We start from the raw sequence: 27,243 nt of genomic DNA, 5'->3' as shown, positions 1-27,243 counted from the left end.
TAGTTGTGGATGGAGAAATGACAGGAGGACAGAGCTGGAGATGGAGCAAGTGAGAAAGCTACTGTCAAGTGTGCTCGACTATAAGATACCTGCTACTCATTTTGATTAAAAGCTGAAATAGTGCGGTATTCATTTTAAGATATTTCAAATTAAAATACCACAAAAATAATAAAATATGCCAAATAAAATATTTGGTATAGTGATATAGTAAAACATTCTAAATATACCAAATTAATATAACACAAAAATAGATGGGTATTAATTTTAAATTGCAACAAGTAAATATACCGCAAAAATACTAAAATTATACCAAGGGATATATTATAGGCATACAGCATTAAAATTATACCAAAATAATATACCACAAAAATACTAAATTATACTAAATACCATATATGTACTAATTGAACAACTTAATATACCGCAAAATTACTAAAATTATACCAAGGACTACATTTAAAATATAGCACATTTATATACCGCAAAAATATATTATGTAGTGATATATGTAGGTATATTGATAAAGAGGCAGCAATTCAATACTAAAAATATATCAAAGTCTATATTTCGTATTGTTGATATACTACTACAATTAAAATATACTAATTTAATATACCAAAAAATGCTAAAAAATATACCAAATGATATATTTAGTGTATTGTTATTGGTGTACTGATACCACTAAAAATAGTAAAAATATACTAAAGGCTATATTTGGTATATTGATATTGACATTAGTACTGTATATTGATATAAGAACGGGGCTTAAGATGATGGGAAATGGAAGGCGGAAGTTGCAGCAATCGGAGATGGACAGGAGAACAGTGCTGTAGATGGACAGTCGAATGTTCTCGACTGTGAAATACCCGCTACTCATTGTGAATGAAAGCAAAACGATGCGGCAGTACTTTAGAAATATACCAAATTAAGATACCACAAAAATACTAAAAATACATCCATTGATATGTTTGGTATTATTCTTAAAATATGTCAAATAAATATACCGACAAAATACTACAAATATACAAAAGGCTATATTTGGTATATTGATCATGGTGTAATGGTATAGAAAAGACACTAAAATACTAAAAATATACCCACTTCTATATTTGGTATATTGATATTCACGATTAAAAATATACCAAATATACCAAATTAATATACCACAAAAATAATGAAAATATACCATATGCAATATTTATATATTGATATAGGAGTAGCACTAATATACTAAAAATATACCAAAGGCTATATTTGGTACACTAGTATATATTTGGTATGTTGATATATATTCAAAATATACCATTGAGTGCAAAATATACCGGCACTAAAATACTAAAAATATACCCTCTTATATATTTGGTATATTACGTACATTCAAAATATACCATTGAGTGCAAAATATACCATATTGTCAGACAAAACAAAGTAATACCCTTCTACCCTCTGGGTAGCGGGTATAAAAAGAGCAGCAGAAAGTAGAGTGCAAAATGCAAGAGAGACAGCAGGAAGAGGAGAGGCAGAGGGAAGAGGGGAGAGTTCAATTGCAGCTGCAGTTGAAGTGCAGCGCGTTTGGCAGCTGGCAACGGATGTTGCCAGCTATGTGGCGGATGTGGCGGATGCTCAGGCAGAGTCAGAGTCAGAGTCAGAGTCGCCATGTTACCCAGGCAATGAATGTCGTCCGCTTGAGCAGCGGAACAAGAAGAAGAAGCAGAGAGAAGCTCTCCTTGAGGCTAGTCAAATATTTCATGAAGATTTAACGCATTTGCTGCTCCAACGAGGCGACTCATTATGAGCTCAACATGCTCAACATGACGTGTGCTCTACGCTTAATGCGAGCATCGCTCGCTCTGCTTCTTATGTGTACATATGTTCGTTCCCTCCCCCTTCCGATGTTTCCCCTTTCCCCATTGTATTGTATTAATGCCCTGCGCTATGCAATTTTAATTATGCATGTCAAACGCTTCAGCTGTCAACTGGCAGCTGCCCTTTTCTCCACCCACCCCCAAAATTTCTTAGTTCAACGCACAACAACAACTGTGTGTGTGTATGTGTGTGTGTGTCAGTGTGTGTGTGGACTGAACAACTTCAATTGTTATCGCATCAACAGGCCACAGAAAATGGCGCGTAACGATGTCTTAATTAAGACCTCGTCAAAGGACATAGAACAGCAGCAGTAGCAGCGGGATCAAGCGACAGCAAACAGTGCGAGAAAGGGATGGGAAAACACAGAAGAAAGAGTGGGAAGTGAAAGAGAGAGAGAGAGAGAGAGTGCGGGAGAGCGTGATGCAGCATTGAATATTGAAAATCAGACGCTCGCAATGAGTTGACGGAATAATAGCAGCAGCGAGCAGCACAAAAAAAAAGAATATCAAGCGGTGGGTGGTGGATGGTAGACGGGGGGCGTGGGCGGGGGCATTTGGCAAGTGCTGGAAAATTGCCAGCCAGAATTAAACTCATTTGTATGCTAATGGCAGCTATGCACAAATAATTTAGTTAACAGCACAAGAGCGCGCAGCTCATATGCAATCTTATTATAATTAAACGATGCTTCAATTCATGCACACAATTTTCACACACACAGCGACATATGCGTGATTATGCGTATACGTGATATTGCGTATACGACCCAGTCCAACAAAATATTGCATTTTGCATTTCATACCTCGATAATAAGCAGATCGAATTACTTTTCCATAAAGTAAACAAAAAAAAAAAAATTTACTATATTCTATCTATCGTATGCTTTCAATTTGGTATAATTTGTACTCTGTGGTATATTATGAATGTAGTTTTATAGCACTATAGTAAATATGACCTTCGGTATATTTTCAGTATTTTTGTGGCATATCAATTTGGTAAATTTTGAACTTTGGTATATTTTCAGTATTTTTGCGGCATATTTAAAATAAATCTTTTGTTATATTCTTAGTATATTTGCAGTATTCATTTGGTACATTTTAAGAATAATACCGCACAGTTTTGCTTCTTTTCAAAATGTGTAGCGGGTATCTCACAGTCGAGCACACTCGACTGTAGCTTTTTTACTTGATTTTTGTTTTTTAATTTAGCCACATTGATGATTTTTTAACTTCGTTTGAAATTTTTGATTTATTTTTATTTTAATGCTGTGCATAGTTCTTCATTATGCGTATACGTAATATTGCGTAGACGACCATTGAAAAACGCCAACAATTTTGCATTTCACTTTTCCATAAAGTAAAACAAGAGTTACTATGTTTATTGAGGTATATAATAATATTAATTTTTTATTAAGTATTTTGGCTGTTTTGTTTGTTATTTAATGGCGTCTTTAATTATTGGATTTTGTTTAACATTTTTTATTTGATTTTGATTTGAATGCTGTGTACTTTTTTCGATTATGCGTATACGTTATATTACCCATGCGACCCATAAACACCTGCAAAGAGCGAAAATATATTGTTTTAAATTCATCCTCTTTCAAAATGAAGCGTTATGCATAAAATGCTTTAAGTTATGATTTTAGGGAATTTAAAATATATTGTTGTTAAATAAGACTTTAGAAAATTTTGCTTTTCACATATAAAAATATAGATTAAAAAACAGTTCTTTAATTTAAGTTTGGATTTAAAAATTAAATTATTAAGTAATTTGGCATTTAATTATATGATTTCTTTATTCAACGTTTTTTTCGTCTAATTTAGTGCAATGTTCTTTTGTTTTTTATATTGTATTGCGCTTGCACGCTATCCAACAGCTTTTTGAAATGTTAACTAACTGCTATTTATAATCCTCTGGCGTGTCTTTCAAAGTTCTTGCACTGTTTCTCGCTCTCTCGCTCTCTCGCTGTTTCTACCTCTTTATCTTGTTCTCTGCGCGGTCTTCGGGCTTTCACTTTTCACACATCCCGCAATTAATTTCCGTTTGATTGTTTGTCTCTGTCGCCTTGCTGCTTTTGCTTTAGCTCGCTCTCTCCCACTGCAGTTTAATTGCTTTGGGGGCCGGTGCTAAGTGTGTGTGTGTGTGTGTGTGATTTACGCGTTGCATTTGCCGCCATAAATAAAGCGCTAAACACAGCAACGGTGGCAGAGGGCGAATGTTGGGCGTGGCATCGACTCGATGCGATGCGACTTTCTATTGCCATGTCGACAACTTCGTCCTGTGACTTTCATTTGTTCAGTTCATTTGTTGCCCCGCACACACACACACACACACACACACACACACACACACACACATACATTCGCTGCCGTTTTATACTTCAGCTGGAAACAACGGAGCGACGACGCTTCTGGATATCCGGAGCTCCGGCTCATACGACCATGTTTATTGCTGTTCCATTGTTGTCTTTGGCTAATTGCCGATGGCATTGACAGCAGTCACAACAACAACAACAAAGAGCACCACAACAATGACAACTACAACAACAACAACAATACGGACAGCAACAATTGTTCCCGGGACAACGATTTTGATTCAATGCCGCAAATAAAATTGAACATTTTCAAGATGCAATTTGCGGCCAACGTCAACTGCATATATGTATGTATGTATGTATGAAAAAAAGTCGCAAAACATAAAAAACAAAATGGAAAGTGAAAGATGGAAAATGAAGGCAATAATACGACCACAAAATGGAGGCAGAAAAACTTGATTTAATAAGTTCGTTCGCAACGACAAAAGCAAAGTCAGGGTTGCCCCAGAATTTTTGCCTTCAGGCCGAGCTTAAAACGCTGGCAGAACAAACTTTTTGTTGTTCGCTTAGCATCGAGCAACTAGCAACTAGCAAACTATGATTGTGCCGCCTCAGGCTTGGCTTAGAATCTCTACACACACACACAACGAAAGGAGCAAGGAGCCAAGATATCTTGGCTTAACAATTGCCCACGAGCATTTGTGACTATTTAGTGATTGCATTGCAGCTATTAACAGGTGGGGCCAAGCCTTTGACGTTAGCTGACTGTGGCTAAAGTGATAGAAAAGATTGTGAGAGAGAGAGAGAGAGAGAGAGATTGTGGAAAATAAAGATTGCTTCAAACTTGAAAGGAAAAAAGTGATGGAAGACGGAAATGAAATAAGCGGTTGGGAAGGAAGATACTAAGAGAAGAAGAACACACACTGTAAATGTGATCAGAATGAACGAGCACAGACTGAGGCGAAATGATCTATAGAGTAGAATGAAAAGGAAGAAGAAGTAATAAAATATAGAATAAATAGACAAAAGAATCGATCAAGACAAGAGAAAAACCAAAAGAGAATCGATTGATAACAGCATGAGTTGATAAGATAATGAATCGACGATTAAAAGAGTCGATTAATAGGAGAATTAATAGAGAAGAGAATCGATCGATGGAAGTATGAAAAGGCGCAATTATCGATCATTAGAAGAAGAAGTGGACGAGAGAAAAAACAAATTGATTGCTGATTGAATAGATACGAGAATGAATAGACAGAAGAATCGATTAATAGGAGAATGAATAGAGAGGAAAATCGATTAATAAAGAAAAATGAATTGACGAAATCAATCGATCGATTGGAGAATGAATGGAAAGTAGATAAAAATAGGGGGATAGCAGAATGAGTAAAGAATGGGAATGAATTGACAATCACAAGAATTTATCGATAGAGAAATAAATAGAATGGATGATCGATCGATCGACAGCAGAGTGAAAAGACAAAACAAACAAGAGAATAATTAGCAGTAACTAAGTAAGAAAATGAACAGGAAATGGAATTTATATATGTGAGAAAGATTAGTTTAGGAGCATTTTCCTAATAGACAATTGAATCGATTGATTGGAGAATCAAGAAACAGATCAGAAAAATTGATACGTATTTTACCAAGTCATAAGTCATAAGTATAGTCAAATAAACAGAAATGAGAATCGATTACCATTAGAGAATTATTAGGCAGAAGAATCAATTGAGAGGATCGATCGACAGGATTGATTGACAGGATTGATTGACAGGAGAATGAAAATACAGCAATCGACAGGCGAAATGAACAGCAAGAAAACGAACACAAACAGTAGAATTAATTAACAGGAGTCAGCCTAGTTATGAGAATGAATAGACAGATGAGTAAACAGAAATGAGAATCGCTTAAATGGGAATGTATGTATTCAGAATGAATTGGAAGTATAAAAGAATCCGATCTCTTTGCATGCGAGTCAAGAAATTGTTCGAATATTCGGAAGACAGAAAGTGTCCTCAAAATTCAGCTCAACAACATGAATTGAAATGATAATTCGGAAACTCAGTTTAGCTAGCTGAGTTGCCTTTGCTGGGCAGTGTCAGGCTGGGTGAATGTGTTTGACTCAACATCTAAACAAAATACAACAAATAAAGTCTGAACATTGAAAAACAGCAAGCAACTCAAATTCACAACCAGATTTGTGTGTGCGTGTGTGTGTGTGTGTCTCTGTATGTGTGTGTGTGTGTGAGTGCAGCAAGAGGCACCCACTCACCACATAACACCCAGCGAGTGGCAAGAGAGAGAGAGAGAGAGAGAGAAAAAACATCATTCCTTTGGATAGAACTTTGGCTTGGCTCTAGCTCGACTGGACTCGACTTGACTTGAAGATGGTTATCAATCTGAATCCAACAACCTTGACCAATGCGAATGGCAGCAGCAGTCCGATGGCGATAATCAGCCATGCGGTGATCGATGAGATTGTCTACATGCATGTCGTCTGTCCCGGCGACGAGATCTCCAAATGGGTAACGCTCGAGGAGGCGTTGGGCTTGTGTCCCTCGGCTGTCATCGCATACACGCAGCTGACGTTCACCCACATCTTTGGTCCGCCCGTTGATGTCGATGTCGAGGATCAGGAGGAGGAGCCGCAGCTGTATGATTGAAAGACGGTCTCGGAACACACGAGTGAGAGGAGCACGTTGATTTTCCATTCATCCAACCAACCAGCCAACCGCTCACACACACAATCCACCAACAATACGACAATTCAACCAGACGAAGAAGTACAAAAATGAAAAACGCAACCAAAACAAAAAAAAAAACAAAAATCGAGAAAAAAAAGACAATAGTTTCCAAAACAAACGTAAGGAAGAAAAAAACAGTCATTCCCATTTGCCCTAAAACATAACCCTGTCCTACTTCCCACTTCCTAGATCCCTTTTCCCTTTTCCCTTTCCCCATTTCCATTCCCCGATTTCCTTCCTTTAAATCCCTTCCACTCCCTTTCCCTTCCACCATTTTGGGCTCTTTCCTTGCATTTCGCTCTCTTGTCAAATTTTTCAAATTCATAGTTCAAGCTTTCAATTTTGCGAACACTAAAAACACAACACCGACGATGATCACGATTGTTTCGATATTAAATTTCGCATGTACATTTGTATTCCAACAAAATATATAATGTACATTCACTGTTGAGCCACTTGACTAACTCTGAACCTCGTTTGTTTTATTTATGTGTGGTATTTACTACTATTTTTTAACTGAAGGATGCATATATTCTTGATCAACAATAACTACAGGAAATTTGGTTACGATCAGGTCAAAAGAAATTGTTTTGTATGGCAAAAAAGTCAACTGCAATCGGGTATATTTTGTACTCTGTGGTATATTTTGAATAAAGTAGTATATCAACATACCAAATATAGACGTTGGTGTATATTTTTAGTATATATGCGGTATATTAATTCGGTATATTGTAAGAATAATACATTAAGAATAATACCGCATTGACAATTTGGCATGTTTTGTATATATAAATATACCAAATATAGCATTCGGTATATTTTTGTATTTTTCCGATATATATTTAAAGGAATACTATGACAATAATACCGTCATCTAGTATGCTAAATACTTTCTAGTATATTTTGATTGTAGTACCATTTCAACATACCAAATATAGCCTAGGTTAGTATATTTGTTGTATATGAATTTGGTATATTATAAGATTAATACTTCACCATTTTGCTTTTATTCAAAATTTGTAGCAAATATCTTTCTTACTTTTTTTTTTGTTAAAATCAAATATAAATTTATTTAATGCATATTTTTCAAGGTTTTCACTCATTACTTTAAAGAGTTTAGATAGACTGATTTTTCTTTTGTATACTTTCTATAATGTTTTTTTTTTTTTTAAATTCACTTTTAAAGAATTCGTTTCGAACGATTTAAATTGAATACAAGATGCTGTCGCCTGTCTTTAAGAAATTGTTTCGCATACTTGGATGCAGATAGTTAGATAGATTACCAAAGAGCACATTTTTGCTGCCTTGCGATGCGGGAGGGAGACTGAGAGAGAGCGGAAGGTGTATGTTTCTTGTGCCTCTTGTTGCTTGAATAAAATGTTGTTATGCCGACATTGACATTTGCCTGGACAGGCTTGGCCTTGTGGCTCACGTGCCGTTGTCGCATTTGTCAGACTCGGAAGGCACACACACACACACACACACCCATACACACAGAGAAACACGCACGCTACACAGCTGAAAATTGTTGACAACGCGGCGTATGCGTAATGCGGTCCCAGTGTGTTGTCCTTTCCTGTCCTTTGCTGTCCCTTCGTTTTTTTTTTTTTTTTTTGCTCTCTCTTTTCTCTGTTGCTACCTTGCCGTGCCTCTGAGTTGGCGTACGCACAAAATTTGTCTTGGCTTAGGCATTTCAATTGCAAATTAGCTTCCCCCTCACCTCCTGCTCCACCGTTCACCTCTTCACAGTCTACTTGCTCGGTTCAGCTTCAGCTGCTCCTCTTTTTATACCCGCTACCCATAGGGTAGAAGGGTATTATAAATTTGTGCCTCCATGAAGTGAATGTGATAGGCAGAGGGACCCATATTCTACTCTATAAAGTATATATATTCTTGATCATCTGAGGCGATATAGCCATGTCCGTCCGTCTGTCTGCCTGTCTGTCCATCCGTATGAACACCCAGATCTTGGAGACTTTACAAGATAGAACTATCATTCTTTTTCATTTGCACTTTTTATGTTTACACTCAGATCAAGTTTGTTTCAAATTTGTGCCACGCCCACTTCCGCTCCCTAAAATCGATACAAATCGAATAACAAGCGTATGTCTGAAACTGGAGATGCTATTTTTGGTACAGACAATAATAACTGCAGTATTTATGATAGCTTGGCTGAAAATTTGGTATATTTTTCACTCTGCAGTATATTGTACATATACCAAAAATATATTAATACACCAAATAAAGCCTTTGGTATATTTTTAGTATTTTTGTAGTATATTAATTTAGTATATTTAAGAATAATACCACACTGACAATATGACATATTTTACATACCACAAAATACTACAAATATACCAAATGTAGCCGTTGGTATGTAGTTTGGTTTATTATAAGAATAATACAATAAGAATAATGCCGCACTGACAATCTGGTATATTCTACGCTCTAGGGTATTGTACATATACCAATTTTGCATATCATAATATACCACAAAAATACTAAAAATATATCAAATATAGCCGTATATAGTTTAGTATATTATACGAAAAATACAATAAGAATAATACCGCACAGACAATGTTATGTAACATCAAATATAGCATTTTGTATATTTTCCCCAATGATTTGCTTTTACTCAAAATGCGTAGTAGGTATCTCATAGTCGAGGACACTCGATTGTAGGTTTCTTACTTGCTTCAGCTCGATTCCAAAACGTTCGTTGCTCGACCACATTCAAAGTGTACATTTCGCTTTTTTGTGGCAATTTGAATGATTTATGTTGATTGCGTATAATTGCATGTTGTGTCCTCGCTTTCCTCCCCTCTTTCCCTCCACCTCTTTCTCTCTCTCTGTTTCTGTGTGGTTCCCAGGTGCTTGCTCGTTCACCTTTCCTAACCTCAGACATTTGGTGGCGCATTGTTGACGTCGCTGCTTTTATGACGCGTCATCTGTCAGCAGCTTGTTGTGACGTCTGGCCAGGATTAACCAGTAAGTAAGTAAGTGAGTGAGTCGAAGAGGGAAGGGGAGGGGCTTTTATTGCGGGGGCTTGGCTAGACTTTGCGCTGCTGCTGTTGCTTTTGTTCTTGCTCTTGCTGCTGTTTATCTAATTATGCGAACTTTCACGCAACACACAAAAATGGTTGCCAACAACTTGTCTTTTGCGGCACGACGTTTCATTTTTCTAACCACCTTGTTTAGCCTCGAGAGGGGCGGAGCGGGGCGGGGCAAAGGGAAAGGGAGCTGGCCTAATGGCGGGGCGCGAGCTCGCATTTATTTCGCTTGTAAACGAGCGCAATTTGCAATTTGAACGCGTCCATTTTGTCGGCGCCAGCTCTTTACCTGGCCACACACATTCCCCTCCTCTCCTCCTCCTCCTCCTCCTGTTCCCTTCTTAGTCCTGAGACTCTTTTCGAAGCTGTCAGGCAATTTGCAATTGAATATTTATTTGCCGCCTGCCTAACGACAAACGCAAAACGGGGCGTGGCACCTCAACTAAAAGTTATTACCAAAAAAAAAAAAACCTTTGGCAGCTGTGAAAAAGCCGAATGCTAAAGGAAAATTTTACCATTTGCTAATCAGGCACGCGACGGAAACAGTGTGACCAAACTATGCAAAGAACTGTTGAGATTTTTTTGTAGAAGAAATTTGAAAAGTTTTAAAAATTGGCTTGCATTTTGATTAAAAGTTACAGCTCAACAACATTTTAAACAATTTGCTTAACATTTAAGAGTTGTAGAATTGAAAAGTGTGACCAACTTAAGGAAAGTGCTGCTGACAAATTGAAAATTTTCACATTTTTCAAAAAGTAAAAGCTCTACAATATTTCAGACAATTTAATTTACACTTTAGAGTAAAAAAAAGTGTGACCAAACTAAGGCAAAACCTGCTGAGTTTTGTTGCTAGAAGAAATGGAAAATTTTCACAATTAGCTTGCGTCTTCATAACAAGTCACAGCTTTACCAAATTTTAGACAATTTGCTTAACAATTAAGAGTAAAAGAGTTAAAAACAGTGTGACCAAACTAAGACAGGAACTGCTAAGTTTTGTTGCTAGAAGAAATGTAAAATAAAAGTGAAATGTAATTGGCTTCACATTTTAAGAGTTAAAAACTTGAAATTACATTTGAATTGTCCCAGTTGTATTAAGAAACTATTAAAAGTGCATCAAAATTGGTATTTGTGTTAATGAAGTTTCTTGAGTTTCTTGCATAAAGTGCATTTTGAAATCAGCGAGCTGGTCACACTGTGCATTTGGAGTGCGCATCAAGCACAAGATTAGAAATGGCAGCAGAATGCAAAAACGAATCACTGGCAAGCAAGATAGAAAGAGTGAGAGGGAGAGAGAGAGGGGAGAACGAGAGCAAAGAGGATGGAGAAACGTCAGCTAATAAAATGAACTTTATGTGCGAACGTGCGTGGACTGCGTAACAGAAATAGAAAGAGCAGTGCACAAGGCAAAATACGAAGAGGGATATTGAGGAGTGAGAGTGAGAGAGATAGGGAACTTATTGCCCTTTGACCTGGTCGTGTGTGTTTGGCTGTAACAAGCTCAGTTTCAGTTTCAGTTTCCGTTTCAGTTGCCTAATTATAATTTTGCAATTCAGCTGCCGCATGCAAAATTCATGAGCAACTGCGAGATAAACAAACATACATACATATGTATGTATATATATAGTATGTGTGTAACTTTTGCTGTTGCATAACCATATGTCCCTGCCCCTGCCACTGCTTCCACTCACGTGCTTGGCACTTGCCTTTGCTGCTTCCGCTGTTGCTTCTGGCGCTGATGTAAACATAAAACATGACAACTTCCGGATGTTACCCCGGGCACAAAACGAGACTCGAACGATGATGATGAGCATCGAGAGGGGGGGAAGGTGGGGGTAGCTGCATAGCAGCGTTAAGCGTTTTATGGCCAAAATGTGCGTTTCATTTGAGCTGCCCCCTTCTCTTCGTCCCTCATGTTGCGGCCACCCGCTGCGCTCATTTTGCGCTGATTCGCAGAACTTCCGTTGATGCTTTTGCTTTCTGCAAATGTTGCAAATCTTTTTGCGAAAAACTTGTCGTAAAAATATTTTCATCAGCCCGTGCTGTGAGAGCGGGAAATAAAAATACACACACACACAGAGTCAAAGGAAACGTGCGACAGGGGAAAGGGAGGTGGTGAGGAGAGTCTTCCAAAATGAAGCAATGAAAACTGGCAATAAACAAATGGCACAGCGCAGCGGAAGTTGAAGCAAAAGCGCACAAAATGGCGGCCATCGCACCGGAAGACAAAGACATCAGACCTGCCACCGTCTTCTGTCTCCCCTCTAACCCCTCCCCTAGCTGCCTCCCTTGTTGGCGGCGAATTTATGAAGCATAAGCTGCATAAACATTAAGCTTACATAAGCGTCAGGCTCGAAATCCTTTGCAGGACACACACAGAGTGCGAGAGCGAGAGAGAGAGAGAGAAAGCAAACCAGCGATGCTTGCAACATTTTAAGTGTCGATAATTTTCTTGTGCCATGTAGACGTGGCATCAGAACGCTCCTCTCTCTCCTCTCTCTTCTCTCTCAGTCCTTTTTTGGCCACACATCTTTGCCCATACTTTTGGCGTTTGCCAAAAACTCATGCATATGCATAAACTATGCAAACGACACAAAACTTAGCGCAGACTGCGCTAGAAAGAGAGAGAGAATGAGATGGTAGACTCTAGTCCAGAACCAACAGACAGGAAGCATCATCAGAAAGCGAGAGAGAGAGAGAGAGGGACAAGTGAAACGATGCGATAAGCAGAGCATTTAAAATTGCAGCGAACCCAACGGGAAATTTACATTTTACATTTTTCGGTGCCAAGCGAAATTAAGCAAATGGAAATTTTTCGACAGCAATAACAATAGAGAGAGAGAGAGAGACAGAGAGAGAGAGAGAGAGAGGGAAAGACAGGGAGAGAATGTGTGCTCGATACAAAGGAATAGTTAAGCATGGAATGAAATGGAAATGCAGCGCTATAATAAACTTATACAGGATTAAATGTCAAACTATGCAACAGAATGGAATGAAACACAGTTGCCAGCGCACAACAGCTGCAATCTATATGGACAGAAGAAACATGGAATTAAACTGTTGCCATCGCATAACAGCTTCAATCTTAATAAAAAGAAGAATCATGGAATGAATCAGTTGCATTCGAAAGCATAGTGGAATGTTTTGGAATGAAACTCAGCAATTGAATGGTTTTGCAAAATATGGAATGAAACAGTTGTGAAAACTGAGTGAACCACAATAGAATGGAACAATAAACAGCAATTTTAAACTGATTTCCACAAAATGAGTGAAACAAATGGTAAAAGGAACTCCGGAAGAGAAACAAATTGGAATGAAACGATAAATTGCCTTTCCGCTTTTCTCAATTTGACTGACGAACAATCTGCAAAGGCCAAATAGTTGAGCTGAAAATGGGCGGAACAATGGAATGGAACGACGAATGTACATAACAGCGCAACGTTTTGGAATGAAACAAATCGGAATGAAATGATATTTTAAATGAAACTGTTCGGTAATGTCGTAAAAACCAAATAGCAAATTTCACTCAAACTGAGAAACAAATTGGAATGAAACGATATTTTCGCTATTCCTTTCTTGTTTACTCAATTTGGTTGACAAACAGTAAACAGTACAAAGAGCAGCTTATCAAAGAGTGCAAAGGCGAACTCTCTTAGATGTGATACATCTAAAAATAAACGGAACAATGGAATGGAACGACGAATGTACACAACAGTGAACCGTTTTAGAATAAAACATTTCGATAATGTCAAATATCATTCAATCTGAGAATGAAATTGGAATATAACGATATTTTAAATGGAATATTTCGGTAATGTCATAAAAACCAAATAGCAAACTGAGAAACAAATTGGAATGAAACGATATTTTCGCTATTCCTTTCTTGTTTACTCAATTTGGTTGACAAATAGTAATCAGTACAAAGAGCAGCTTATCAAAGAGTGCAAAGGCGAACTAGCTTAGATGTGATACATCTAAAAATAAACGGAACAATGGAATGGAACGATGAATGTACACAACAGTGAATCGTTTTGGAATAAAACATTTCGATAATGTCAAATATCATTCAATCTGAGAATGAAATTGGAATATAACGATATTTTAAATGGAATATTTCGGTAATGTCATAAAAACCAAATAGCAAACTGAGAAACAAATTGGAATGAAACGATATTTTCGCTATTCCTTTCTTGTTTACTCAATTTGGTTGACAAATAGTAAACAGTACAAAGAGCAGCTTATCAAAGAGTGCAAAGGCGAACTAGCTTAGATGTGATACATCTAAAAATAAACGGAACAATGGAATGGAACGACGAATGTGTAGCTATTTGTGGGCGGTTCAGCTTAGGGCGCGTGCAATTTACGTTGACAAACGAGAACGGCAGCAGGTATGAGATATAGTGTCTACGTAACTTGTGTCCTCACCCAAATCTAACTAATTTATGGTATTATATTACGAGTATTTTTGATGGGGTCACACACACACACACACACACACACTCGCGCACAGTCGCACACACAGCCAGATAACTAACGGGACAAATTCAGTTATTCTCGTTGCACGCGGAGGATGGTAAAAATCAGCTAAAATGAAATAACAAAAGCAAAGCAAGCTGCGAGTCGATATAAGAAGCGAAGCTATATAAAGTGACAGCATACGAAGAAATGTGAAAGAGGAGAAAGCGAAATAGGAAGGAGACAGAGAGAAAGAGAGAGAGAGAGAGAGAAGGGAAGCAACAGCAGCAGCAGCAGCTTCTACGTGATTTGTTTGCCAAATTGTGGCAAATGTGTGTGGCGCATTCACTGGCAATGGCGATTGCTCTGACTCTCTCTCTTTCTCTCTGTGTGTGTGTGCCGCTAATTGAGTTGTTGCTACCATACACACACACACACAGACACTCTTGAAGCGCATTCCTCGCCCCCATTCATTGCACACTTCCGCATTTGGTTTATTGAGTTTGCATGACCCTAATTTAAAGATGATTTAAAATTCCCGCAGCGAAATTAACCGAAGCGTCCGATCAGCCGGCCACTTGCAACCGACCGGTCAATGTCTCCGTTACCTCCCCCTCTCCCTGTCTCCCTCTCTTCCACGACATTTCGCTCCTCCTCGCAGGAGGGAATTTATTGTTCAACGCGATGGCGCGCTAATGCGGCACATTTATCATGCAGCTGGCGATGCGTTGGCAGACCGGGCAAACCCAAGCGCTAATGGTCGCCACTTGGACCAAACATAAATTATGTTTAATCAACAGCAGTAGCAACAGCAACAGCAACAGCACCATGAACAACAACAACAACAACTACTATAAGATATGCATGCAAATCCTTTAATCGAAATTACAAGCTAAGCAAACTGTTTGATGTTTAGCGCTGAGCAAATGCATCCCAGCAACGAGTTAGTAATACATTAGCTGCCATTAGCCACAGCTGTTGAACAGCATGAGCAATCGCCATCTGCTATGGTAAAAATGTAGAGGCATCATTTGGTACAAAATGGAATGAAACGTGATAGTTTCGTTCCATCGATATGCATCATTATATATGCAATAAAAAAATATGGAATGAAATGGATTGGAATGATGAAATAGAATGAAACGACTGATCAGTAAAGACTTATAGGCATTTTATAGAGATATAATATAAATATAAAACATAATATATCTAATAAATAAATATGAAACAAAATGGAAAGCATCGAAAAAGGCTTCATGTGGAACAAAATGGAAAGCAAGCATCGTATAGTGATCTAATTATAGATATGTAACTTAATATATCTAATATATATATATGAAACGATATGGAATGGAACGTCGCTGGTAAAAATGTCGACACATCATTTGGTACAAAATGGAATGAAACGTGATAGTGATATAATATTGATATGCATCATTATATATTCAATAAAAAATATGGAACGAAATGGAATGGAACGATGAAATGGAATGAAACGACTGTTCAGTAAAGATTTACAGGCATCTTATAGTGATATTAAATAATATAGATATGCACCATAATGTATCTCATAAATAAATATGAAACAAAATGGAAAACATCGAAAAAGGCTTCATGTGGAACAAAATGGAAAGAAACGACTGCTCAGCCAAGAATTGGAAGCATCTCATGGCGATCTAATTATAGATATGTGACTTAATATATCTAATAAATAAATATGAAACGATATGGAATGGAACTTCGCTGGTCAAAATGTAGAGGCATAATATGGTACAAAATGGAATGAAACGTGATAGTGAAACAATATCGATATGCATCATTATATATCCAATAAAAAAAATATGGAACGAAATGGAATGGAACGATGAAATGGAATGAAACAACTTAATATATCTAATATATAAATACGAAACGATATGGAATGGAACGTCGCTTGAGCAAAATAGTTCATATTAGCGTAGAAATATGCTTATATTCAGCTATATCTGAATATCACACTAAGTATAGAGAGGAACAAATTGAATTGAAACACTTTTCAAACTCTGTTTTAAAGCTCATTAGAGGCATCCTGTGTAATTCAAGTAAAATCTATGCCATTTATCAACACTAAATATATTAAAACAACAAGCAACAAAATGGAATGAAACGACAAAAAAAAATAAATTGTTGTTTACGTATAAATATGCTCATTTCCGCCTACAACTGACTAGAATCGCTTCAAGTGTTTTAAATTTAAGTGAAACGAACTGGAATGGAACACTATCTCACAATCTTTATTTGTCATAATTAAATTTTTAATGTAATGCATAAATTAGTGAAACTCGCATCAAATTAAGTAGTTAAGAATGGAACAAAATGGAATGGACTAGTATTTGAACACAGAAGCAAATGGAGATGACCACATTTGTTTAATGAAATGGAACACTCTTGAAACTCAAGTGTCGTATTTTATACATAAATAAAAAAAGTATATTTAAACCTTCTTGGAAATCAATCAATTAAAAGAGCAATGAAATGGAAATGGAACAGTATTTTAAGCCATAAACCTTAAGCATGCAATTATAATTAGTTACAAATTGTATTACCATAATTTAATCGGTTTTCTCATTCGGTAATAAATATGACAAATATACCGCCAAATAATACTAAAAATATACCATGTGCTATACTACTACTACTACACATTTAAAATATACCATATACCGATATACCATTTCCAGTATGTTAATATGGTATATTTTATATACCGAATGAAGAGTATTATTCGATAAAAAATATACCAAATTAACATACCGACAAAAATCCCAAAACATACCATTTAAAATATACCATATATCACTACCATATACCGATATACTATTTCCAGTATATTAATATGGTATAATTTATATACTAAATGAGGAGTAAACCTTCTTGGAAATCAATCAATTAAAAAAGCAATGAAATAGAAATGGAACAGTATTTTAAGCCATAAACCTTAAGCATACAATTATAATTAGTTACAAATTGTATTAGCATAACTTAATCGGGTTCTCAATGCGTAGATTGTACTCGTATGTTATAGTTTTTTGTTTGTTCATATTTGAAAGTTTGAAAGTTGCTTTCCCTCTAAATTCTAAAGGAGTTGCCTAAGATAAGAGATAAGAGTACTTTAACATTGCGTGAGATCTTTCTTGTTGCGAAAAAGTCAATTAATAAAAGCCTGCCTTGGGCAGTCACCGCCCGTTGTTCTGCGCTTGCCTGAGATTTGGGTAGAGTCAAATGTCAACGGCAGCAACGCCTCCATTTTTTTGGGTCTCGACTTGAGCAAGCGGCCAGCGTCCATATCGATCTAGCCAGCTAGAGAGAGAGGGAGGGAGAGGGAGTGGTAAGTGGGTGAGAAAGAGAGCTAGAAATAACTGCGCCCGCACACGCCTGTCATCATATCATGTCAATCAAGCGCAGGGCAAAACACTTTAGACCAAAATGAAGATGGTGTCTGTGGCGTGACGAGGAGGGGAGAGGGTGAAGGGAAAGTACATTAAACTAAGCTGGCAGCGAAATGGCAAACTAAGTGACGAAGCAGCAACTGCTCGTCGTCGTCGTCGTAGTCCATCTAGCATCTTCCATCAACATCTTTCCCATTACACCACTGAACTTGAGCTCGACTACGTGCCAAGCTCCAAGTGTGTGTGTGTGTGTTTGTGTGTGTGTGTGTGCGCTGACAGGCAATCTGCTGAAGCGGGCTGGGAAAATAACAGTACTTGCCCACTTAGCCCCAACTGTGTCTGGTTGGCATTTCAGCGGCCCGCCGCGAAGCATGTTGCATGTGCAACACATCTGAAAAGCTGCATTTCATTTTGCCAGGCATGGGCGTGGCACGTTTTAGCCCGCATTAATGCTGCATCAGGCATCGCTTAAAAGTTGCCAGCATTGAGATTGAGCTACAGCTAATTGTACATTCAACACAATTTGTTGCGTTCTCCTTAAGGCTTTAAGCTGCAGGCAAGTTGCTTTAATGTGCTTTTCAACATTTTTGTAAGCTTGCAAAAATATTTATATATATTAATCAAATCAATAGAAAATAATGTTTGCTTCTATCCATTTTGTGATGTTGAACAAATATTTACTATATATTAATCGAGTTATTTTGAGTGAAAATAAAACAAGTTAAATTGATCTCTATTATTTCCTATTTATATCCCAAAATTGATTAAACTTATTAATCAAAACTTCAACGTACATTATTTTTTAATTGTTTCTGAATTGAATAATAAAATTTGAAATACAATTTGCATAATAATATGATGTCAAATTTTGTGTCTTAAAAAAAACGAAATGAATTGAATTCAATAAAAATATTAATGAGAAACTACAGAAATCTTTAATTATTTCTGAGTTAAGCGATGCAACTTTAAACACAACATAAAAGTATTTGTTAAATTAAATTTGTTGGAAATGAAAAAATTGAGACACTACACATAAATTGATTTACAATATCAATAAAAATAATACAACACATCTTAAATTATTTCACAGTTAAGTGATGAAATATTGTGCTAAACATAATGATTATTAAAAATCACTTAATTAAGTCTACAGATGTTGATTTTACATCGTTGATCTTCATTGACTTGAACTCATATATTTGTTTTGATTTCCACCTACAAAATATCGTTCAATCTCCAATGAATAAGCTTGAAACTTTAGTTAACACAGTTGATTGGAATTGTCTTTAATTAATGTACATATATTAGTCTCGTTTTAATCTTAAGCTGATTTGAAAGATATTGCGCTTTAGAAGCAAGCGACACTATATCATTCTCTCGCTTTCATTTCATATCTTTCTCTTACTCCAACTTTTTTTTTTTTCTGTGTCTTTCTTCTTTTTTTTTTTTTGGTTTATCCCAAACTCTCAACACTCGGTATCTGTTAGAACACAATCAGCTTGTCTTCCAGTTGTCCCCTCGGGGCGCTTTCATAGCGCAATTTATGGAACGCGTTTGGCCTTTTGGCGTTTTGCCGGATTTCTGTTTTCTTTTTTTTTTTCTCTCTGTGTTTTCCCATTTTTTTGAGTTTTTATTTTTTGGGTTCTGGCAGCGTTATCTATGCCTAGATTCCCTGCCAGGCCAAAACAGAAATATGAATTTATACCATTTTTTAGTTGTTGTTTCGCTTTTATTTCGCTTCGGTCTCTTTTCCGTTCGTTTTGGTGTGTGCTCGTGTGTGTGTGTGTGTGTGTGTGTGGCAAATTCCTGGAACATAAAGTAATTTATAGCTGGGAGTTGTGTGCCAAGGATACGCCTGAATAAAGGCTCGCGAGGAGCAGCGGCGAGGTAAAGGCAAATTCAGCATGACAGTTGAGACGATGATGGTGAATTGGGGAGAAGAGAGAGAGAGAGGGGAAAAGAGGAAAGAGCTAGGCAGAAAGTCCTGCTTGGCAAAATGGTCGAAAGAGAGAGAGAGAGCCTTTTGGTAACTTTGCTGGACGCTTTTAATTACGGCTGATTTATTTATTGCGCATACGATCCGTATGCAGGTGCAACAACAGCAGCAACACACAGTGGAACAAGTTGTAATTTCGATCGAAATAATAAGAGATTTACTTTTTGTGATTTTGTTGTTTCACAAAATGCAAGATAATTTGAATTCCATTAGACTTAAGATAACCTTTTTTTTTTTACTTCAACAAAAATTGATATCATATATGTAAACTATGTGCATTATAATCTGAACTTATAAATACATAAGTATTAAAATATTTCTAATTTAAATTGTGAAATATGCAATACAATAAGCATTACATTATTATGACTTATGTTTTCATGGAAAAGAAAATCAATTGCATTATGTTGAACAGAAATACTAATGAGTAAGAAAGCTTTAATTATTTTTTTTTTTAAATAAAAAAATTTACACAAATTTGATATATTATTTCATATTTGAAAATGGATTGCCCCGAAAAGTATGCTTCACAAATTGTGTTGACAAAAACTTCAAATTAATAGAAACATAATGTTGGAAAACAAATCGAAATGAATTTGAGTTTGAATTTGGTTTTGAGAGAGAGAGCAAATAAACGATATTTGAGAGCTGTTTATTTATTTGCAATTCATTCGCAGCGTTGAGTAATAATTTGATTATGTTGCCTAACCGCAAATGCCTTTAAAAATAAACAGCGATAAAGTTATTTAAATTCTATTGACATTTCACAATTAGTGTAGCTTACTTAGATTTTGTTTTTTTTAGTTACTTTTTAGTTCTCTGTTGTTATTTCCACTGTGCAACGCGTGGCTAATTTAGACTGGACACAGTACGAGGCACGAACTGATGTCCGGCTACGTTGGCGATTCCAGACGATAAATTGTCATTAAAAGTGCAGCTAGGCAACGGAGAACGGAGAACGTGGCAAGCGGCAAGCAGCAAGCGGCAAGCGCAAGAAGAATGCAGTTGGCAACTTGTTAGCATGTTGCGCGCTCAAAGTGTAATTAAAATTTAATTGCAATGTTGGGACTATGGAGATACTGCTATTATTATGGTCGACGGCATCGGTCGCCAGGCCTTTTAGCTGACTCAACGCAAATACTCATTATACCCGCTGCCCATAAGGTGGAAGGGTATTACAACTTTGTAACTGACAGAAGGAGGCATCTTCGACAGCATTAACTGTATACTATGTATTCATGATCAGCGTCAAAGGTATAATTCGGTGTAAGATATTTAACATTTCACATTCGGTATTAAATATGACAAATATACCGCCAAAAAATACTAAAAATATACCATGTGCTATACAACTACTACTACACATTTAAAATATACCATATATCTCTACCATATACCGATATACCATTTCCAGTATATTAATATGGTATATTTTATATACCGAATGAAGAGTATTATTCGATATAAAATATACCAAATTAACATACCGACAAAATACCATTACATACCATTTAAAATATACCATATATCACTATCATATACCAATATACCATTTCCAGTATATTAATATGGTATATTTTATATACCGAATGAGCAGTATTATTCGAATATAAAAAATACCAAATTGACATACCGACAAAAATACCAAAACATACCATTTAAAATATACCATATATCTCTACCATATACCGATATACCATTTCCAGTATTTAAAAAATATATAAATAACATTTAAAAAATACCATATACCAATAAGATAACATTACTATAATTGAGTGCATTTTATATACAGTGTACAAAACAAATATATATCGTATATATACATATATTTATACCAAAATATACCAAGGACCTAGTACTACATTTCAAATATAATATGAAGTACAAAATATACTAGATTGTTTTGCTTTTCTTTAAAAGTGATAGTCGATGAGTATCTACTCCAACTTTCTTACTTGCGTTAATGTACTAGTCAATATACCAAATATAGCTTTTGATATAATTTAGTATTTTTTGCAGTTGAATTAATTTGGTATATTTCACAGTCGAGCACACTCTAGCTTTCGGACTTATTATGTTGATGATGCAACAGCAGCAACAACGGATGATGAACCGCAAAACAGAAAAAAAAAAAAAAAAAAACAGCTGCGCTGCATTGTGAGTCAAACGCTGAGAACGCGAACGCTGCGGATTCTTACGGTGCCAGCAGTTTGGTGCCTCGCATTGTCGCAAAAGCATGCAACGCAGTTTCAGTACTCCCACCACACACTCAACGAGCAGCAGCAGCAGCAGTAGGAGCATCTCAAGCTGTGGCATTCGTTACGCCGAACAGCTTGGACGTTATGTGTTCGATGAGCTGCTGTCGACGGAGCAACAATATTGCGAGGATCTGGCTAATGGCATCGGCCGTTACACACCCATCTTTCAACCCGAATCGGAGCTCCCCGAAGGTCTGAGGGGGCAGCAGCATGTGTTGCTCTCGAATGTGACACAGATTGCGGCATTGCATCGGCATAAGTTGTTGCCGCTGATGCTGCAGCATCGTCAGGAGTTGGATGTGCTGCTTGAGCGTTGGTTGACGCTCATCGAGCGCGGACATTTCAATTGCTATGTGCTCTACACTGCCAGTCAACGGGAGAGTCTGCGGCTTTACGATACGCACGAATTGTACTTTAAGGTAAGTGGGCGAAACTTGCAACACTCAACACTTAACAACCTGCTGAAAAAAGAAAAAATTTAATTTTCAATTTAAATTTAATTGAATACGCAATTCACGTTACGTTGTAGCTGTTGTTGTTGTTGTTGGCTTTCGCCACGCGCTTTCTTTAATTAAATTGAAAGCTGGCGATTGACACGCGGTCGGCAACGAATTGCGTGTTGCCTGCGGCGTGGAAGGTGCAAAGGGCTGAGAGAGAGAGAGAGAGACAGAGAGAGAGAGAGAGAGGCAACTTTAAGCCGCAGCTCAACTTACGTAAGCTTACGTCAAAAGAGAGCGAGAGAGAGAGGGAGAGAGGGAGCGCTACTAAGACGTAAGCCTCGAAACTGTGACGTCACAAGTAGAAGCGGCCATTTTTAGCTTCAGCCCACAGGAAAGGGGGAGGGGAAAGGGGTTCGCACTGATTTTCGCCAAGTTTCGCCGAGTTTCGCAAAGCGCAAATTAATCGCATTTGCTTTTGCCAAAAATAAACAAAATGCTCTGAATAGACTTCGAAGGAAGTACGTGTCTATCTATAATTAGTTGAGTTGTTTACATATCTACTATAGAAACATTTAAGATTTCGTTTTAGAGTCGTAGATAATACCTTAACTAATATAAGTATTTCGAAAAAATAGCAAATGCAATTTTTGCATTGTTGAAATTCACTCGAATTTCGAGAGAAAAAATACGAAAACAAATACTATCCAAGTTTCTGTTTCCTTATACTATTTAAGATTTATAAGATGTACAGATTAGTCATAGTTTAGTTTTTAGCTTAAGCCATTAAATGTTGCACCGCATAATATTGCATTATTACCAAGTATTAATGGGTTATCTTTTGATCTATAAAAATCAAACGCAATATTGTATAACAATTTTAAATAAAGCTCAGTCTTTCAAGTAAAACATAGCTGGATTTCATTTCACTCAATTTAATGCTAATAAAGACCAAAAGGGTCTGTGAAAGTCAATAATCAAATAATTTTTTTTTGCGCCAATCTCATTTTTTTTTCGCTTTTGTGTCGACTGTTAACTTTAACTTGTTCTGATCACGTTTAGTACTTTGTTGGGCATCCGGCGTTTTCCGATCATATTGAAAGGGTCTCTGCCAGTCAATAGTCGAATTGTTATTTATTTCCTGGGCATCTGGCGTTGCTCGATAATCCTAAAAGGGCCTTTGCAAGTCAATAGTCTAGCTATTTTACGCTTCACACAACATTTTTGACAAGTCGGAGTCGCTTTATCGAGTATTAACTCAACGCGCAGCGAAGATTCAAAAAATAATGAAAGGGTCTTAGCACGTCTATAGTCCAATATAGTCCTAGGCATCTGGCGTGTCGTTTTTTCAATAGTTGAAATGTTTTGTTTGTCAATCTCAGTTCATTCAATTTTCTATTTAGAGAAGTCACTTTATCCTGGATTAACTTTAATTTGTTGCGATGACAGCGCTTCGTAAGGCATTCGGAGTTTCCAAATAATAATGAAAGGGTTTCAGCAAGTTTTTGCTAATCTTAGTTCTTTAAATTTGTTGTTTATTGGAGTCACTTTATGGACTCTTCAAACCGAGCTTAGCAGTTCGCTGGGCAACCGGAGTTTGCGAATAATAATGAGAGGGTTTCTGTAAATCAATAGTCAAAGTGTTTTCTATGTTTCTGCTAATCTTAGTTCATTCAATTTTTGAATGTTGAAATCAGTTTATCGATGTGTTTCTGTGTTTCTGCCAATCTCAGCTCTTTTAAAGTGCACACTAAATTAGTGGCTAATTGCATTGCTTTATTGAAAAACTTTAAACTTTAATCTATTCTGGGCATTTGAAGTTTCCAAATGACAATGGAAGGGTCTCAGCTAGTTAATAGTCGAAATGTTTTGCTTGTTAATCGCAGTTCTTACAATCGCAGTTCTGTCTAGTGAAGTCACTTCATCGAAGATTAACTTTAGCTGAGCTAATAATAATGAAAGGGTCTCAGGAAGTCAATATTCAAAGTGTTTTCTATGTTTCTGTCAATCTCAGCTCTTTCAATGTATACCCAAAATTTGTGGCTCATTGAATTGCTTTATTAAGAGTTCAACTTTAATCTATTCTGTGTTGACAGCGCCTGCAAATCACGCTTGGCGATCCGCTGGGCATTCGAAGTTTCCAAATGACAATGGAAGGGTCTCAGCTAGTTCATAGTGGAAATGTTTTGCTTGTCAATCGCAGTTCTTACAATCGCAGATTTGTCTAGTGAAGTCACTTCATCGGAGATTAACTTTTGCTCAGTTAATAATAATGAAAGGGTCTCAGCAAGTCAATACTCAAAGTGTTTTCTATGTTTCTGTCAATCACAGCTCTTTCAATGTGTACCCAAAATTTGTGGCTCATTGGATTGCTTTATTAAGAGTTCTACTTTAATCTATTCTGTGTTGACAGCGCCTGCAAATCACGCTCGGCGATCCGCTGGGCATTCGAAGTTTCGAAATGTTTTGCTTGTCAATCGCAGTTCTTACAATCGCAGATTTGTCTAGTGAAGTCACTTCATCGGAGATTAACTTTAGCTAAGCTAATAATAATGAAAGGGTCTCAGCAAGTCAATACTCAAAGTGTTTTCTGTGTTTCTTTCAATCTCAGCTCTTTCAATGTGTACCCAAAATTTGTAGCTCATTTAATCGCTTTATTAAGAGTTCAACTTTAATCTATTCTGTGTTGACAGCGCCTGCAAATCACGCTCGGCGATCCGCTGGGCATTCGAAGTTTCCTGCTGAAGCCCGTGCAGCGTATAACCAAATATCCGCTGCTGTTGGATCGATTGATTACGACTTTCTTTGCGCATCGCCAGCTGATATCGAAGCGAATGTTTGAGTTGACGTGTCGATTGGAGAAGCGACTTCGCGAGCTGCTCGAGAGGGCGAATCAAGTGGATCAGCTAAATGATATCAAGCACTTTAATGCGGTAATATTTAGAGACAAAAACGAAGAATGACATTAACAAACTCTCTCTCTCTCTCTCTCTCTCTCTCTCTCTGTACTTTCAGTTTAATGTGCTGAGCGAGGCAAATTTCATTATGGTAGGCGAGTTTCAGATGCACGATGGGTTGTTGCGTCGCACATATCAGAGCAAATTGTTTGTGTTCAACATCTGCATCGTGTATACAGAGCGAAAGGGACGCAAACACTTGGTGCGGGGCAAATTCGTGCTGCCCGATGTGTGTTTTGTGGCCAAAGCGAAGTCGTTTGTGTTATGCGATAAGTTGCACGAATGCGAATTCATTTGCCAGCAGTCGGCAACGCTCGACAAATGGGAGACGATAATGCACAAATTGCTGAACGATGAACAAACAACAACAACAACAACAAAAACCTGTGATGATAGCTGTGATAAGCGGCAGTCGAAGGAAGGAAAAGAAACGCAAACAAAAGTGGCAAATGGAATAGTCAAAAAAGAAGAAGACGATGAAACAATAGAGAGTACAAAAAGATTCTCCGATCAAGGTGCAATGGCAGCCATCGATGAGGCAACTGCAGTTGATGGCACAAGTACGATGGGACGAAAAGCGCTGGAGATTGCAAGAAAGTGGCGGACACACAGATCTACAGATTCCACACACAGCACATGGTATTGATGTCCCGCTCTCTCTTGGTCTCTCTCTCTCTCTGTCTCTCTCTTTCGCTGAGTGAATCTGCTGCCAGGTGGCTGATAAAATGGATGGGTAAAATGCCATAACAGGCAATTAAATTTTTAATAAAATGTTACGCAAGAGTTTATGACATAAATCAAAGGCATATGTAAATAATGGAATAACCTCCAATCTCCCCTTCTCTTTCTCTCCCAGCACTCGCCATCACGCTCACACTGTGCTCCAAATTCAGCTTCGGAAGCTGCACAGCAAACAAAGGGCGATAAAAATAAATAACAAAGGCAGCAGCGACCAACAAAATATTACTCAGCAATGACGCACTTCATGCACCCTTCACTTTGAGTCGTTGTCGAAATTTCACGCAATGAAAATAGCTCTTTAAACATTTTGTTCTTGTTGCTTATCTATTAAAGAATTATGTTTCGTAGCTTTAAAAGAAACCTAGTACTTTTAATTTTAAGACAATTATTGTTATTGTGATTTTATTGAAATAATGAATTCAATTCAGGCTATGTTTTCCTTTGTTTGTTAACATCATTTAAGTTTAGTTGGCAATTTATTAAATTTAATTTTATTATTTGCTGTGTTAAGAAAATGCAATAATTAGAATTGCTGCAAGAAATCAATTTGGATTCGTTTTGTTTGTAATTTGTATTGTAATTGTAATTTTATTACAATTGTATAACTTTTGTAGTCAATTTGGATTTTGTTACTTCAAATAATTTGTACAACTTTTACAAATAATTTTTAGTTCCTTACTTTAATAAAAAAGAAATATTAGAAAACTTGACTTTTTACTTTTAATAAAATTATATATTTCAAACACAATTTCTTGAAAATGAAACAACATTGCTTGCATTTTGTCTGTTCATAAAATAATGTTATCTTAATCGTTACTAAAATTTTGAATCAAGATTATATGATGTCAAAAATGAATCAAGTTTTAAGCTTAAGATTAAAATTCAACAAAAATTCTAGATTGTCCAATCTTGAAGTAAAAGTTTATAATGTTTTTATAAGAATCGAAAATTTCTTAAATTTCAACCAAGAAGGCAAAATCTTAAATTAACGTCAAACGTT

The 27,243-nt window shown here is 36.8% G+C and overlaps 2 protein-coding genes across 3 annotated transcripts; both read left to right on the top strand.

Moving 5' to 3' along the window:
• Positions 1–6,275: 6,275 nt before the first annotated feature.
• LOC117577595 (uncharacterized) lies at positions 6,276–7,378 on the top strand. The gene has a single exon (XM_034262442.2). The coding sequence runs from the start codon at positions 6,565–6,567 to the stop codon at positions 6,838–6,840; it is 276 nt and encodes a 91-aa protein (XP_034118333.1). The 5' UTR covers positions 6,276–6,564; the 3' UTR covers positions 6,841–7,378.
• Positions 7,379–22,061: 14,683 nt separating this feature from the next.
• On the top strand, positions 22,062–26,706 carry LOC117577594 (triple functional domain protein-like). Of its 2 annotated transcripts, XR_007954509.1 has the most exons (4): positions 22,062–22,527; positions 25,239–25,478; positions 25,561–26,235; positions 26,359–26,706. XR_007954509.1 is itself a non-coding variant. In XM_034262441.2 (3 exons), exons 1-3 carry the CDS (start codon positions 22,087–22,089, stop codon positions 26,146–26,148), a joined length of 1,269 nt encoding a protein of 422 aa, XP_034118332.1. In that variant the 5' UTR covers positions 22,062–22,086; the 3' UTR covers positions 26,149–26,706. The 2 variants fall into 2 exon arrangements, 1 of the variants encoding a protein (XP_034118332.1); XM_034262441.2 differs by having other exon boundaries at positions 25,561–26,706.
• The last annotated feature ends 537 nt before the right edge of the window (positions 26,707–27,243 follow it).

Source organism: Drosophila albomicans, chromosome X (genome assembly GCF_009650485.2).
Source record: "Drosophila albomicans strain 15112-1751.03 chromosome X, ASM965048v2, whole genome shotgun sequence".
NCBI classification, from domain to species: domain Eukaryota; kingdom Metazoa; phylum Arthropoda; class Insecta; order Diptera; family Drosophilidae; genus Drosophila; species Drosophila albomicans.
The sequence above is the reverse complement of the archived record's forward strand: the minus strand, read 5'-3'. Positions and strand labels throughout refer to the sequence as shown.